The sequence below is a fragment of the Sturnira hondurensis genome, unplaced genomic scaffold, assembly GCF_014824575.4.
Source record: "Sturnira hondurensis isolate 20B ecotype Veracruz unplaced genomic scaffold, ASM1482457v3 Scaffold0020787, whole genome shotgun sequence".
NCBI lineage: Eukaryota > Metazoa > Chordata > Mammalia > Chiroptera > Phyllostomidae > Sturnira > Sturnira hondurensis.
In genome coordinates, this window is record NW_028093418.1 from 4758325 (window position 1) to 4774844 (window position 16520).

The following is a 16520-nucleotide window of genomic DNA, read 5'->3' on the forward strand; positions in this document are numbered from 1 at the left end:
ATCTGAGCAGTGACGCAAAAGACGTGGGAATTATGCCTTAGGAGAGGCCTCTAGAAAAAAGCAGAGCTTCCTCAAACTAGGCATCTGCTCAAGGGGACAGCCTGGCCCAGGCTTCCTTCCAGGAGGGCCAGGAGCCTGAAGCTTTAAAGGACAGGAGACCTGGACAGCAGGGACATATCTGCCAGTGGAAACACCCCCAGGTCCCCACCCCAGCCAATTCCCAAGGTATGAAATCCTCCCCCGTGGCCGTTTCCACATTACCAGCATGGATGGACATCACTAAATTTGGATTTAGGAAGAGAGGAGTAATGTGACACTATACAGTGTCCCCACCATACACAGACAATAGGCCTGAGTCACCTCGAGAGCCGCAGGAACGCAGGGGAAGAAGGTCGGAGAGACACCAGATTGCTCAAATCCCTGGCGATCTGACAGCCGGGTCTCAGGAGCCGGGATGAGCCAGCTCCCACACCGCTCCGCCTGGGACCAGGCAACACCTCGCTCGGTACACACAAGTCAGAAGTGTGTGTGCACTGAATACATAAATAGGAGTGTTCATAGGTGTGTGGCCCACAAACAGCCAAAAAGTGTCTTCATGGTAGGCAGGTGCTGGGACGAGGAAGCAAACCAACCAATGAGAAGGAACCCCATGCTACTGGCTGCTGCAGTATCGTTGCAGAACAGGGCCACGGCGGGTACAATACACTATTACCAAAAGGACCCCCCACTAGATTCACTATGCCTCTAGAAAAAAGGAAAGCCATCAGAGGAAAGCCATCCCTTAATGCAGAGATTTGTGAAAAGGAAAGGAAATGTTTATTTAAAGCTATACAAACTTAAAGTAGGGACCTAATGTCTTCATTGAAATATCAAAGTCCTTTAGGATACCCACAGATGCACACAGTCCTTCCTTCTCCCCCTGCCCTAATGTCTGTGATTCAGGCTCCCGGCACCATCAGCTGTGTCGTCGCCAGGATCTTCAGTTAGTCCAAAGCCATGTGGCACCTTCTCATGGCCCACTGGCGAAAGTGCTTTCACCCTTGTTCTTCCAGGCAAAGTCTTTCCTGCTCCACGAGCCATGTGGCCAAAGGGAGTACCCCAAACCTGTGGGGGTCCCCACTCTGGCAAAACCGCATGGTTCCCTCCTCACATGGCTGACCAGTCTGTGTTTAAATCCCCGAGCCAGCCTTCCTCTGTACCCCCATTTCCAACTCCTCCCACAATCAGTTACACCTGCCAGCATTCCTGTATTATCCCAAGTTCACTGGGCTGCCATCGTGAGTCTGGGCAGGTGTGGCCCCATGTCATGGAGCCAATCTTCTCCAAGCTCTCACACAGGTGCTGTAATCTGGGGGAGCTGCCCCCCAGTTACATCTTGGGCGGAAGTCCCTTCCATCCTCCTGGCTCAAAGCATGGCCACAGCTATTTAGCATATCTATGCAACCAGTTAAAGGTTATAGATATGTTAAATGACCATTCTAGAGGTTAGCTGCAAAGCTGATGCTGCACAAAACGGCTCTGCATGCTCCTGCTCCATGTGTCCCTTCCCCCAGCTCACACCTGTTGGGGTGGGGGTGGTGAGGCCATCCTATATATCTTTCTAATATTTCCTGGACACCTTGAGTTCTGGACCCCATTCCAAATCCCTACTTGGGCCCCCCTCTTGGCTGCACCCTGTTTCAATGTGACTGCATCAATAATCCTGAGCAAAAGGGAATGGACACAGGGGAGCACCTCCCACCTCAGCACATTTATAGAAAGCTCCAGAACAGGCCAAATGGGCCTATGGTGTCCCAGGATGGGAGGGGGCAACTTCTGGGCAGAGAGGCTGGGAAGTGATTGACAGGGGCTGGAGGGGGAGCCGGCTCCAGGATGCTGCTCACTGGGTCTTCTCCCCCCCGGCTGGGTGGTGATCACACGAAGGCGTGCCTTGGCGATGACTCCCCCAGCCCCGCACACCCTGACCGGTGTCTCTGAATGTACGCCCCACGGCACTGAAAAGTCTCCTTTTGGACAGGCCCCGACATGGGGGACTGCCTGTGATGGGGCCTTTCCGGGTCGGCCCCTCCCCTCGGCACCCCCAAGTGCTGCCCTTGCTTGGGGGCGTCAGGAATGATCCTCCAGGAGGCCCCCTACAATCCGCAGAGCAAAGCTTTTCTGGGAAAACAACCTCCTCCCTCAAAGGCCGCCCATCGTGGATGGCTGAAGAGGGAAGGGAGGAGGGGGGGTGGATAGTTGTAAAGGAATGGAAGTTATGGTACCCAAGTCAGAGTGGGGTGGGTGTTTGAGGTGGAGCATGGCCCAAGGGAGGGGGCAATGGGAAGGAAGGAGGGAGGGAGGGAGGAAGGAACGAAGATGGTCAGCAGCCCTGGCTGGCGTAGCTCAGTGGATGAAGGGCGAGCCTTCGAACCAAAGGATCACGGTTCGATTCCCACTCAGGGACTATGCCTGGGTTGCAGGCCATTTCCCAGCAGGGGACGCAGGAGAGGCAACCATACATTGATATTTCTCTCCCTCTCTCCTTCCCTTCCCTTCTAAAGATAAATAAAAGAAATTAAAAAAAAAAAAAGATGGTCAGAGACCATCACCCAAGCACAGTGCCCCTACAACAGAGGTTGGCCCTGCTGGCATCCCCAGAGCCCTTCTCACGGTGGGAAGGCTCCAGAGGGGGTGAATTTGGAGGGCCCTCCAGCCTGCCACTGGCCTAGGAGCTGTGCTCTCCTCCGTCCCCTAGAAAAGGAGGGGAGTAGTGGTGTCGCTGCTGGGAAGTACACGTCCCCACTGAGAAGTCAGTTCCCAGAAGGACCCGTAATGTTCTGCCCCAGAATGTTCTGCCAACGTCCCTCCCCCTCCCACACCGACAGCGAGCCATTATGACCTGGGGCCCTATCACGTTGCTGCCAATCAAAATTAGCTGTGGTTGAAGCAGGGACATCAAAGGAGCCCAGGGGAGGAATAAGGAAACAAAGGAAAAACAAGAGTCCAATGTCTTCAACCAGTGCTGATACATGAAGGAACACTATCTCATATCATACTCCCACCCCAACCCACCTCCAGTCAGGCAGGGCGAGAACCAGCCACTTTGGGGCAGAGAGGCCAGCTCTCCCACCCCCTGGGCTCTGCAGAGGGAGTTCCGGACTGGAAAGAGTCCACATGCCCTGAGGCCTGCTTCCTCCTGGCCCGCCTCCTGCTCTCCTGAGCCCCTGCCAGCCCCAGAGGAATGAGCCTTCTTCCTTTTCTTTTGTTGATTAGATTATGGAGCAGGTCCAACCTCAGCTCAGGGTGCAGCTGGAGTTTCGGGGGTCAGGGGAGCTGGTCTCAGAAGGCTCAGGGTGCAGCCTGGCTCAGCCGGAGGCAGGTGCCTGGAAGGGGGGATAAGCCCTGCTGGCTGGGCTCCAGCCTTGCTGTTCTGGGTTCTGGCTGTGCTCTGGGCCCAGACCAGCCAGGAGGGTGACTAGACGCTGGTCCCTGGGAGGGGAAGCAGAGCTCCCTGATGGGGAACAAGAGCGAGCAGGAATGAGTGAGGAGGTTCTGGGACAAGGAAGCAAATGGCGGTACAGGTCATCCACCCACAGGTCCCAAGACAGCTGCTGGCAAAGGAGGACCATCTACTTGCTTCATGTCAGCCCTGGGGATGCTGAGGTCACAGGCCAAGGCTGGTGGAGGTCAAGGTTCTGAGGACCGGACTTGACTCCCAGAGAGAGTGGGAGCCCCCTCGGAGGAAAGAGTCTGCAGGAGGCCCTGTCACGTAGAAGGCCTTCAACCCTTCACAGAACCCTCTATAGCTAACTAGCCCCTCTGCTTCCCACCGGCATTGGCCGTCACACAGACTGCGGCTACCATTTGTCAGGCATAGAAACCAAATTGTCAGCAGCCCACCCATCATCCCTGGGACCAAGGCCTCCCGGTGGGGCCCAGGTATGCATTGTGGCCACAGCATAAGGAGCTTTCCCTTTGTGCCAATGTGTGAGGGGGGCTCCCATCCACGTCCTGGGCTCACGTCACCCGGGAGGCAGTAGGAGGGAGGCAGCGGATGGCATCGAACCTGGAGGACTCTAGAGAGAAAGACCAGGGCTGCCACCCTCCATGCAAAGGACTCAGGAAGGAACTCAGAAGAAAAAGCCTCCTGAGGAACACCCCTCTGAATCTTTGTGGGCCTGTCACAGCCCCGGAAGAGGCCCAGAAAGGTGAGTGGACACAGGTGTCTGGGTTCCATGAACCAGGGAGGAAGGGCCTGTCTGTGCCACGAACCCGCTCTCCTGCAGTCGCACTGACAGACCCCTGCCCCCAGGGGGAGCTAGGAAGCAGCTCCCAGGTTTCCTGCCTTCTGACAGCCCAGAGAAGTGATGCTGGGGACATGACCTCAGACAGGGACAGTCACCTGGAGCTTGAGGGTGACATAAACCAGCCACAAGAGGAACGGCAGCCTCCAGCTTCCAACAGTATGCCTGGGCTGTAGGAGCAGCAGTTCTAATTCTTTCATCTGAATCCCAGTTTTCTCATCTCTAAAATGGAGGGAATAGGCTTCTGGTCAGGACGGCAGCATAGTCAGACATGGCTCACCTCTTTGCACAACCGCATCAAAATTACAACTAAAATATTGAGCAGCCATCACTCAGGACCATCAGAAATCAAGTTGAACAGAAGTCTGACATCTACAGAATTGAAGGAACCACATCCATCCAGACTGGTTGGAGGGGCGCAGACATGGAACAGGCTGGCCCCACATCCACGTAGATAAAAATTGGGGAGGGATATCTCAGGAGTGAGGAGTCCCAGACCCACACCAGGCCCCCCAGCCCAGGGTTCCAGGGCCAGGAGGATAAGCCCCCACGGCCGCTGGCTGTGAAAACCAGTGGGGCTTGAGTCAGGGGAGGAGGCTGCTGGAGCCCCAAGCAGTTCCTCTGTGGAACCCACACACGGACTCACCTACTCAGGCTCGCTCCCTCTGGGCTCCAGCACCAGGGTGGCAGTTTGAAGGGTACCAGTGGTGCACAGGGAGACACTGAAGTGTCTGGCATCGGGTAAGCAGAGACCATTGTCCCTTTGCTGAGCCCTCCCCCCAAACTGTAGGCTGGTGCCATACCTGTGACTCTGTCTACCTGGGTAACACTGTGTGACCCACCTTGGAGATCTACAGAAGCTCTACCCCACCCAACTTACAGGCCCACCCAAGCTGCTTTTCTATAAGAATGGCTCACCTTGGCTTCTAAAGCCTATTGAACAAGGAACAGCTGGCTTCAGCGACCCCTAGTGGCAACCAAGTGAGAGTCACAACTTGGCATCACCTGGGAATCTCTAAGCCCAGCACAAGTAGCAGCCATCTCAGATTGCTTTATAGCTCAGGCAGGGTGGCCCAGGCAAAACACAGGTGGGGGTTGACCTTGGCCTGCACCACCTGGGAAATCCCAGGGCCAGTGCACCCAGTGGACTGCTACAGACCTTGGCAGAGCTCCACCACCCTGTCCCTGCACAGCTGAGCCTCCATGGAGGGTGGAGATTGATGGTCAGTGGTCAGAGCCAGTCCTTGCAGATGACTGGCCTGGGTAAATCCCTCCCATTGACCTGCCAACAGCAACCAAGGCTCAACTACAAGAGGAGGGTGTATTCAGCCCACCCAAAGGGTGCATCTCAAGTACCCAGCTTGGGGGACAGGGGAGGCTGTGCCACTGGACCCTACAGGACACCTACTGCATTAGGCCACACTACCAAGACACGGAGTCAAAGCAGCTCTACCTAACACACAGAAACAAACACAAGGTGGCTGCCAAAATGAGGAGACAAAGAAACTCGGCCCAAATGAAAGGACAGATCAAAACTCCAGAAAAAGAGCTAAACAAAATGGAGATAAGCAATCCATCAGACGCAGAGTTCAAAACACTGGTTAGAAGGACGCTCAGTGAACTCAGTGAGGCCCTCAGCTGCGTAAAAAATACCCAGTCAGAAACGAAGGGCACACTCATTGAAATAAAGAACAATTTACAGGGAAACAACAGTAGAGTGGACGAAGCTGAGAATCAAATCCATGATTTGGAACATAAGGAAGCAAAAAACAACCATGCAGAACAAGAAGAAAAAATAATTTTTTAAAAAATGAGGATAGTATAAACAGCCTCTGGGACAACTTTAAGAGGTCCAACATTCGCCTCATAGGGATGCCAGAAGGAGAAGAGAAAAAGCAAGAAACTAGAAATCTGTTTGGAAAAATAATGAACGAAATCTTTCCTAATTTGGTGAAGCAAATAGACATGCAAGTCCAGGAAGCACAGAGAATCCCAGTTATGATGGATACAAAGAGGCCCACTCCAAGACACATCAATATTAAAAGGCCAAAGGTTAAAGATAGAGAATCTTTAAAAAAAAAAAAAAAACAAGAGAAAAAAGTCAGTTACCAGAAAGTTGCCAGATGGAAGATGGGAGGGGGAGAATGGGTGGAGAGATGAAGGAATTAAGACGTACCAATAGGTAGTTACAGAATAGCCATGGGGATGTAAAACACAGTAAAGGAAATGGAGTAGCCGAAGAACTTACATTCATGACCCGTGGACATGAACAATGGTGGGGGGATTGCCTGGGGCAGTGGTGAGGGAGGGGGGCAACAGGGGGAAAATCAGGATAATTGTAATTGCATGATCAATGAAATATAATTTAAAAAATAAAATAAAATGGGGGTAAATAATCTCTCAGGGTTGTAGTGAGGATTCGATCATTTATGTAAAAAAAATCAGGGCACAGATAATTCAGTGTCTGACCCAAAGGATTGTTGGTTCCAGTGTCCCTTTCTGCCCTGCCTGCCATCCCTCAAAAGCTGCACACGGCTGCTGTGATGCAGCCCCTCGATACATGATAGATGATTGAGTGAAGGGATGGTGGGAGAAAAGAGGCAGGAAGGCGGAGAGGCCCCGGGAAGGAGGGGGACTAGGAGGCAGGGTGGGAGGGCGTAGGAGGGAGGAACGCTGGTCAATGAGGTTCCTCGGAGCCCCCCAGGGGTTCCAAGGGACCCAGGACTCCAGGTGCAGGGCTCTCCCCCAACGTCCCTGCACCCCTCCTCGCCCCACCCCACCCCACCACCTCTGTCAAAGGACTGCAGACTTCACCGAACTTGCCAAGGGGTCATGGAGGTCTCCAGGAAGAGCCAGGGCTGCCTCTCCCCCGGGGCAGGAAAGTGCCTGAAGTTCCCAGATGCCTCTGCCACTGCCAGGACACACGTGTCTCCTCTGTAGTGGCCTCACTACACCCCAGAAGGGACTGAGCCTGAGTGAATGGGTGTTGGGAGGTTTTGTGGAAATGACCAATAACCATGTTGTTCTCTGTCTCTCTCTCAAATCAATCAGACCCTTTCCTAAAAGGCAGAGAGCCGTAGGCCAGGAAGGCTGGATACCCCTGGGAAGGGGAAGCAAGCAGAAGTCCTACTTCCAATGCCCTCCGTGGGGTCAAGGGTTGGGGGCTGAGGCAGCCAGGGTTCAGGCCTGCTGGACACGTTGAGACCTTTACTCCTGAGAGCTTTAACTCCTGAAAATAAAAATCTGCGGGGTCTCTCCAGCTCAGCCAAGCCCTGAAGGAGGGGGTGGGGGGACTGCATAGCAACAGGCCCCTGCTCTTCTTCCCTGAGACTCAGACAGCCCAAGGGGCTCCTGGCATCCGTTCACCCAGCTGACATTTGAGAGCTGGGCTCAGCCAAGGAAATGCCAGTGACACAGGCCCCTTCCTTCCCGGAACTGACTTAGGGGGTCAGTGAGAGGCAAGCAGACAGGTCACATAAACATCCTCGGCCACTCAGAAACATGATTAGAACTGTTGAAAAACAAACTGAGGCATATCACAATTTTTAAGAGTTTATTTGAGCAAAAATAAATTGCAATCGGGCAACACCAAGCCGGAAGTGGTGCGGAGTGCTCCCCCTACAGGAGGTGGGGGGTGGGGGCGAGACCGATACAGACAGGATGTGGAAGCGAAGAAGGATGCTCTTGACTGGCTGTAGCTTACAGCCTAGTTGCCTGTTTGTGATTGGTTGTCCCTAGTGATTTGATTCCCTGGATTTGAGCCATTTACAGGCTTAGGCTGAGGTTTGCTTATGTAGGCCACCAAAACATTACAGCCACCTCTGTCTAGGGGCCTCCTTGTCTCACCCACTCAACACAGCCTCCTCCGGCAGCCGTGTCCAGAGCCTTTACAATCACTACATCTCCTTCCGCACTCACCACATCCCAGATGGTGGGGTGGATCCTCGGCTCACAGCCGGCAGCGGGCCAGCAGGGCACGACCCCCTTCTCACTCACTCTGGGTGTGTGTCCCTAGAACAGGTTCTTGAGCTTCTCCTTGAGGGGGCGGGGGGGGGGGGTATGCAGGGGGCAGAGCACTTAGGGATGAAGCCAGTGGCCCCTCACCCAGGCAAGGACCTTGTAGCCACATCTGGGCACAGGGACTGCCCTGGCTTCTGTCTCTAATGGGAGGAAGATTGGGTTAGGGAGTCACCGTGGGCAGCTCAGCGTCTGTGAAATACTACCCCACAGAGAGACCGGACACGAGAGAGAGAGAGGAAAGAGGAAGTAAGGAGCAGGAAGCAGGGACACGGGACTCAGGGGAGGGCCCCTGGCGACAGCCCTGCTTTGCTGTCTCCACCACGCACAGGCCTCGGGGGTAAGAAACGCGTCCCATACTGAGGGGAGGCAACAGCAGAGCCAGGCTGAGGTCCGTCCTCCTGACACGGGGTCTGGAGGGCTGGCTCCTGGGGTGACATTTTGCTGAATAAAGGCAGGCGCCTTCCATATCGTTCCCCTGGAACGCCTTGCTGCTCTCTGAACGTGGAGCCAGACTCAGCTGAACTTTGTCCTTCGGGCAAAGCTTGGTCCACAGGCCAGGTCCAGGTGCATAAAGGGGAGCAGGTAGGAGCCTGTGCTCTCTAAAGGGGGAACCCTCATGCCCTGCCAGAGACCCGCCAGAGCCCGGGAGACCCTGACACCCCCCAGCTCACCATGCCAGCGGCCACAGGTCAGGACCTAAAGGCGTGGCAGAAATTGTTCCAGGAGCTAATTCAGGAGGTGAAGCCGAGGCACCAGTGGACGCTGACACTCGACAAAGGCCTCGCTCCCAACGTCCTGCAGCCAGGGTGGACGCAGTACCGGCAGTGGGCCTTTGCCAGGTGAGTGGGGGATGGGATGGTACGTGTTCCAGAAAATTCTCCCTGATTTCTTACTGTGTACACTGCATATTTTTCTTATTCCATTCAGGCTTGCTTGCAAACTGAAGAGTACAGGAGGGAAGGTGCCTATCACCCAGGAAGTTTTAGTGTCATTAGAGATTGTTTTCTTATTACATGAACCCCAAAACAATACCAGAACTGGGCTCTGGTGTGGACGAATGCCTTAGGTACAGAGAAATCAGCTGCGAGGGGTGAGGGCGAAGTGCAGAGAGGCCCAGGAGAAATGGGGGAGGAGGGCTTGGTGCCCATACGCCCTGCATCTGGAAACCTGGGGCCCACCGGGGGGCCCATGAGGAGGGCCCTCTTGCACTGAGGACACCTGAGGGGGAGGAGGGGGAGGAGGCGGAGGACGGGAGGAGCTGAGCCACACGCAGCCATCTTAATCCTCTCTGCTCTGAGCTAAGGGAATGGTTAGAAAAACAGGACCCTTAGAAGACATCCCAAGCCTCATCCTCTCTTTCCCAAGTGGGAAATCAGAACCCCCAGGATGGGGGTCACCTACCGAGGATGGGGGCACCGAGGATGGGGGCCCGGGACGGAGATGGGGCTTGTTGCCTGCCCCCTTCCTGGAGGGGGTCTAAGAAGAGGAAACATCTCTTTTCTCCTTATAATCCGTGGTTCTCCCAGGCCAGCAGCTGGCATCAAAAGCAGCCGAGCAAAGTCTCGGCTCTTGTTTTGTTTGTTCTGTTTTGTTTTTTTGAAAACTTTGAACCCTGAGCTTACACACCAGCACAGCAGCACAGACCAGAGGAGGGCAGGGAGGCTGCAGCCCAGAAGAACAGGGCCCAGGCCCCTTCGCCCCAGTGAGGTCCTCTGGCCCACAGAGGTCAGAGCTGCTGGGCACCTTCCCTTCATTTCATCCTTGAGTTCATCCCAGGAGGTGAGACTAGAATCAAGATACAGAAGGGAGCCCTGGCCAGCGTGGCTCAGTGGGTTGGGCGTCATCCCTAAAACCAAAAGGTCGATGGTTCGATTCCCAATCAGGGCACATGCCTGGGTTACCGGCCAGGTCCCCAGTTGGGAGTGTGCCAGAGGCAACCGATCAATGTTTCTCTCCCTGTCATTCTTCCATCCTTCCCCTCTCTCTAAAAACAAATAAATATAATATTTTTTAAAGTGCAGAAGGTAAACCTTGACTGAGTCTTCCCCAGCCCCCTCTGATTTCACCCTCCCAGGCTCCAGGGGCCCCTGCACCAAGCCAGCCCAAGGTTAGGCTTGGCTGCTGTGACCAGTAAGCCCTGCAGTGTCGGTGATTTAACCCAACACACGGCCCCAGGTTCACCGAGGTGCAGGACAGGGAGAGCTGGGAGGCCTTTCAAGGGCCTCGGTGCCAGGTCTGGGAGCAGCGCCCGCCACTTTGGCCCGCATCCCATCAGCCACGTGCTCACGTTGCCCCAATCTCACGGCCAGGGGACTAGGAAACGGGAGGGAGGGCGAGGACAACGTGGGGAGCGCTAAAGCCCCCCCACACAGCAGCCCCCCGCTCTCCCATGACTCCTGCCCTGGGGGCCGTGGCTTCTCTGCCCTTTTTCCTCCCTCCGTCTGTCCTGACAGGTATTTGTCCAGCTGTCTTCACTCAGAAAGTTGCCCTCCTCCCTGTTGGGATGAAGGGTCATCCTTTTGTACCCTGTCTGAGGCCAGAGCATGAGGAATACGTGTTGTTTCAGGCCTCTTTGACCAACGAATTGGGTTGGAGGGGGTAAAGGAGAGAGAGCTGGACACGGTACCCTCCCAGCAATACTGGCGGTCTGGGGCAGAGAGCAAAGCAACACTCGTCCCTAGGACACTGGAGCTTTGAGGGTCTGCCCCTGCCCTGGAGGCCTGTGAGTTGCTGTCTTAGTCTTTTTTGGAGCTGCTATGAAAATGTAAAAATAAATCAATAAATCAAAATTTTAAAACACAGGCCCAGAAGCTTATAAACAACAGAAGTGTCTTGCTCAGAGTTCTGGAGGCCGGGAGTCCAACACCAGGGTGCCGGCTGGTCAGGCGAGGGCCGCCTTCTGGGTCTCAGACTTCCTGTTGTGTCCTCACCTGGCAGAAAGGTCTGGGGCGCTTCCTGGAGTCTCTTTTATAAGGGTGCTAATGCCATTCATGGGAGCTCCACCCTAATGAGCCAATCACCTCCCAAAGGCCCCACCCGCCTCCTCACACTGTGGCCTTGGGTGTTAGGATTTCAAGTTGTGACTTGGAGGGGAAACAGGAGTTCAGCCTGCAGCACTTACTCCGCCCGTCTGTGTTCGTGTGCGGGCTCCATTCAGGCTTCCTGGGGGCTGACATCGCAGTCCTGGTGCACTTCAGGCTGCGTTTGAAGAAGCCTGGCTTCGGAGCCAGGACACCAGGGTTCCTGTCCTGCTGAGTCTCTGGGCCTGATGAGTTCCAAGCGCGTGCCTCACGTCTAAATCGATCCCATTGGACTTCGGAGGTGCCCAGTATCCCTTTCGGCTCTGACAGCTTGTCACCTGCTGTCTTCACAATAGACACCTGTGCGTCACGGAGCACATTGGTGGCGCAGTGGAGAGAGGGACACGTGACTCGGTAGTTCTTTCCCCCTCTCACCCATGACCCCAGCCCAGCCAGGTCTCTGTGATTTGGGGGCCCCCTTCTTCCCTCTGGCACAGCCCACAGTTTAGCCACACTGAGCCAAGCTGAGGGTCTTGTTTTCTGTCTCCACAGGTTCAAGTGCTCCTTGTGCTTTCGCAGCTGGGCCTCTGCCCAAGTGTGTGTCCTTTCCCACATGCACTGGAGTAAGATAGAATCCAAGGGCCAGGTGAAGATGAGGATCTTCGCCCAGAGATGTAAGAAGTGCTCTCGGCCTCCATTTGAGGTTCCTGAGTTCACCGAAGAGAACATGTCGAGGATCCTGAACAACCTGGTGCTCCGAATTCTCAGGAACTGCTACAAAGAAGGATCCAAGTCAGCGGAGGAGATCCCTACAATCAGGGACACCACTCTTGAAGGGCCACACGACGTGAACAACTGTGAGGCGTGTCTGCAGGGCTCGTGTGCTCGGGGCAGGTTGGGTCTGGCCAAACAGTCACTCGTGTCCCCGTCACTTCCCGCACTAAGCTCACCTAGTGGCGGGATACCCGCCTACCAGCCTTCTCCCGCAAGGAGCAGCTTCACAGGGGACACAGCAACGTGGGGCGCCCGGCTGAAGAGAGGGGTGGGGCCTCCCAGCCCCTGGTTTTCTGAGCCCCCACTGGCCAGGACTCCCAGGGCGGTCACCGCCTACGGGAGGGAGAGTATAATCAACGTGTCCTCAATTCAGGATTCATATCCCCACGTGGTCCGGAATCGCACGCCCTGGTATGAAAGTCCTGGATGCAAGATTTCAAGTACTTGTTGCTGCAACTCAACCGCTTGTTGCTGTTTAGTCATTCTAATCTTAGCTGTGGCTCTGTGGTGGTCATTTTCCTAAAAACCACTCTATGAACTTCGAAGATGTTGTGCCAAGTTTAAAAGGTCACATATTGTGCCATCCCGTCGATGTGAAATGTTTGGAACAGGTAAATCCAGGGATGGGAAGTAGATTGGTGGCTACCAGCATCTGGAGGAGAGGGAGGTAGAAGCCACTGGGGTTTTTCGGGGGTGGGGAAGGGGCAATGGCAAAAATGTCTGGGAACGAGAGTGGGTGGCTGTACAACTTGTGAAGGCACTAAATGCCACTGCACTGTCTGCTCTAAAATGATTAATTTAATGTGAATTTCACCTCTTTTTTAAAAAAGTGCTGAAATGTCATTCATTCTCTGGAGAACGGAGAACTTGGTTTCTACGGCTCACAGAACCATTTGGAAATCTCACAGGAAACCCAGGGGCCTTCTCACCAGAAAATCTCACCCGGCCCTCGGCTGCGGGGGCCTTTCCAGGCAGGAGCCTCCACAGTGGGGTGCACGCAGCTGGGGGGGGCAATGCAGGACCAGTTGTGAGGTGGTGGAGAAAGCCTTAAAACCCCATTTAACTCTCCCTTACACTTCGCTGTTTCTTGCCACATATTTTATAACATGCTGGTACATGAGTAGGACAGTATTATACTGTATAAAGAAATAAACCTATACACATTTGGAGCGTGTGCTCAGTCGTTCACTGACAGGCCACACTACGAAAAACCCCGGGGGGCCCCAGGTCTGCAGGGCCGAGGGCGGCCTCTGGGCATGGATTCTCGCCAGGTTTCTGGAGCCAAGGGGCTTTTTATTTCTGTTTGGATTCATGGGAATCATTTTCGGACTCATTCTCACATCTTTTTTACCTGGAAATAGGACACCTTCGGTTTAGGCGGCTAAAATGAAAGCAATGGTCATTTACTGCGAACACTTCTTTTCTCCCCCCACCCCCGTCGCTTCATCTCCGGTTACTCCCCCACGCACAGTGTGGCCAGACCCAGCCTCTGCCTGCACCGTGCCTTCTGGAACCGTCTCTAGAACTTCTCATTTTCCACAACTGAAAGCCGGTACCCACTACACAACCTCCCTATTCCACGCCCCCAGGCCCTGCTGACCAGCATTCTTCCTTCCGCCTCAGACATCTGACTACTTCAGACGCCTTGACACTTGAACTACGCAGCACTCATCTTCCTGTGTCTGGCTGACTTCACTTACCTGATGTCCTCCAGGCCCATCCATGCTGTAGCAGGCGTCAGAATTTCCTTCCTTTTTAAGGGTGAACAATATTCCATCATATGGATGTTGCTTATTCGTTCATCCACCAGTAGATAGTTGGGCCACTTCCCCGTCTCTGCTCGTGAGCAGTGCTGCTGTGAACACGGTGTTAGGGACATGTCTTTGTGACCCTGCCTCCAACTTTGGGACACGCAGGGCGGAGCATAATCAGGCTTACTGTTGTCCATGTGGAAAATAATGTGATAATGAATAAATAACCATACAAGATTAAACTCCGTGTTTCGCGTACTCACAACTGTCAACTCACTTTTGCCCAGCCCGTGTACTCAGCAGTGACATTGCCGAATCCTATGGCATTTGCATGTTTCATTTTTTGAGAAACCACCACACTGTTTCCCACACCAGACGCATTTTGCAATCCCACCGACAGTGCACAAGAGTCCCAATTCTCCACATCCTTGCCGCACACTTATTTTCTGTTATTTTTTAAAATATATAACAGCAATACCAGTGGGTGTGAGGTGATATCTTACTATCTTTGACTTGCATTTCTAGAAAATGTAGTTTTTAAGGTGCAAGTTTACCCTCCAAAGCAAATATCAGAAATAGCACCTATACCTCTCAGCACAGAGATAATTATTGGGAACCCGACAGGCTCGTGTGGGTAATGTCTCCAGACCTGCTATGCGTCCTCAAACACTTGAGCACCGTGCACATGTCCGCTCACTGCAGGCACTTCAAATGCAGTGGTGGCACTGGAGAGACATGAGCACGTGCCTGAGAAACAAGCACGTAAGGAAGCCAGTGTGTCCCAGCAGCTTGCAAACAGCCAGACACGGAGTGACCGGTGAGGTGGGGAAGACATGCTGGGTCGTTAATACACGCATTGTGCAAAATTTTCAGATCTCTATGTTTTTGTTAAGATGCATATTCTACTTTAGAATCTGTATTTTTATTGATATGAATAAATTAAATAGTATCTCTATGAGCATTGTATTCAATGATATATTTGGGGTGCTATGTAACATGAAATAATTATATATCAATGCCATATTACTTATTTATTTATTTTATTCATTAATTTTTAGAGAACGGAAGGGAGGAAGAGAGGGAAACATCAGTGCGTGGTGGCCTCTTGCACACCCCCTACTGGGGAGCCTGGCCCACAACTGAGGCATGTGCCCTGACTGGGAATCGCACCAGTGAACCTTTGGTTCACAGGCCAGCATTCAATTCACTGAGCCACACCAGCCAGGGCTTATTTATTTATATGAACACCAAGAAAAGATTTTTGCACAAAAGACTGGCTTTACTGAAGTAAAATTTATATAAGTTCTGGACAGTCAATTGGTACAAAAGCCCCCATTTCCCTCCCCCTGTTCAGACATATTTCCATTTGACTATAAATAGCATAACCTTGCCATGAAATGAAACACCAAAATCATTCAAGAGGTATAACTAATAAATCTCAATTACATTGTTAAGCACTGAAAAAGAAAAATACAATTGTTTGAGGGTCAATTACAGTGATTTCTCATTTTCCTATTCTTCCCATCTTTTAAACCTACTTCTCGAGTTTGTCTTTAAGCCAAAGCAATCCCCAACGGTGGTTTCAGACTGCTCTGCCTGTTCTACAGATGCTGAGGATAAAATATTTGGAATTACGATTAGGCCCCTCAAGACAAGACACTGGGGTGTCAGGAGTAACCCATGTTACATGCACTCCCCTGGGGACAGACCGATTCTTCAGATAAGAGAAAATAAAAGTCACCCTTCATTTTTAGCCCAGATTAACTTCCAAAGAACCCACCTGGCTAGACCCAAGCTGTCCAACAGGGTAGCCCCCTCTGGCTATTTAAATTTAAATTAAATTAAATATAGTGCTCAAGGAGCACCTGGCCCGGTGGTCCTGCCATGGGACACACAGACACAGGAGTTGCCGTCCCCACAGGAAGTTTCGTTGGACAGCACTGGGCAGACCACAGAGGAGTCGATTTGTGTATAAACTACTTGTTCAAGCTTATCTTCCACACCCAGTCCTGCTCAGGTGAGCCCCAGACAGTGGTACAATGGTGGACAGGGTACAATCTCTCCAAACCACGTGATGTGATATAAGCGTCCAAAGTCCCGTAAGGAAACCACCCCATCGTTAACCATGCAAAACAGTCCCGCGAGCGCACTCTGGGCCACGGCACCTTGGCCGTGGGCAGCCTCTCCTGCGGCACCCTTGAGGAAGGCTTGCCAGGGACCCCTCACCAACTCAGATTAGTCCTGCCCGCCACACTGCATGGCCACTTTAGCCGGGGGTCCCTGAGGACACTGCCTCTGCTCCCTGCTCTCAGGTGGGTCCTGGGACCCTGAGGTGCCCACTCAGGGCAAGATGACCATCCTGCAGGCCATGCAAAGCTTCTGTGACCAGCCTGAACCCCCCTCCCACCACGAGGGTGGCCAGCACATCACCTGAGCGTCCTGTGCCCAATGCAAGGGCAGACACCCTGCCCTCCTTCCTACCTTCAAGGCCCAGTTCTACCCAAAGTCTCTCCTGAGAGCCCACACTTGCAAGACTTAATTTAAAACATTTGGAAATAGCAGTTTGTATACACCTCAGGACAATTATTCTCAGTAAAAGAAATAATGCATTAAAACTCCTTAAAAAAAACAGCCCTGGCTGGTGTGGCTCAGCGGACTGAGCTCGGGCTGCG

The 16520-nt window shown here is 53.2% G+C and overlaps 1 protein-coding gene across 1 annotated transcript; it reads left to right on the forward strand.

Moving 5' to 3' along the window:
- The first annotated feature begins 8571 nt into the window (after positions 1 to 8571).
- On the forward strand, positions 8572 to 13507 carry RTP3 (receptor transporter protein 3). The gene is made up of 2 exons (XM_037030590.1): positions 8572 to 9142; positions 11876 to 13507. Exons 1-2 carry the CDS (start codon positions 8976 to 8978, stop codon positions 12618 to 12620), a joined length of 912 nt encoding a protein of 303 aa, XP_036886485.1. The 5' UTR covers positions 8572 to 8975; the 3' UTR covers positions 12621 to 13507.
- The last annotated feature ends 3013 nt before the right edge of the window (positions 13508 to 16520 follow it).

Bases quoted from the DNA above. Each gene is read 5' to 3' on its own strand.
- RTP3 (XM_037030590.1), top strand. From the start codon at position 8,976: ATGCCAGCGGCCACAGGTCAGGACCTAAAGGCGTGGCAGAAATTGTTC. The intron at 9,143-11,875 runs GTGAGTGGGGGA...CTGTCTCCACAG, and splicing joins CGGCAGTGGGCCTTTGCCAG to GTTCAAGTGCTCCTTGTGCT.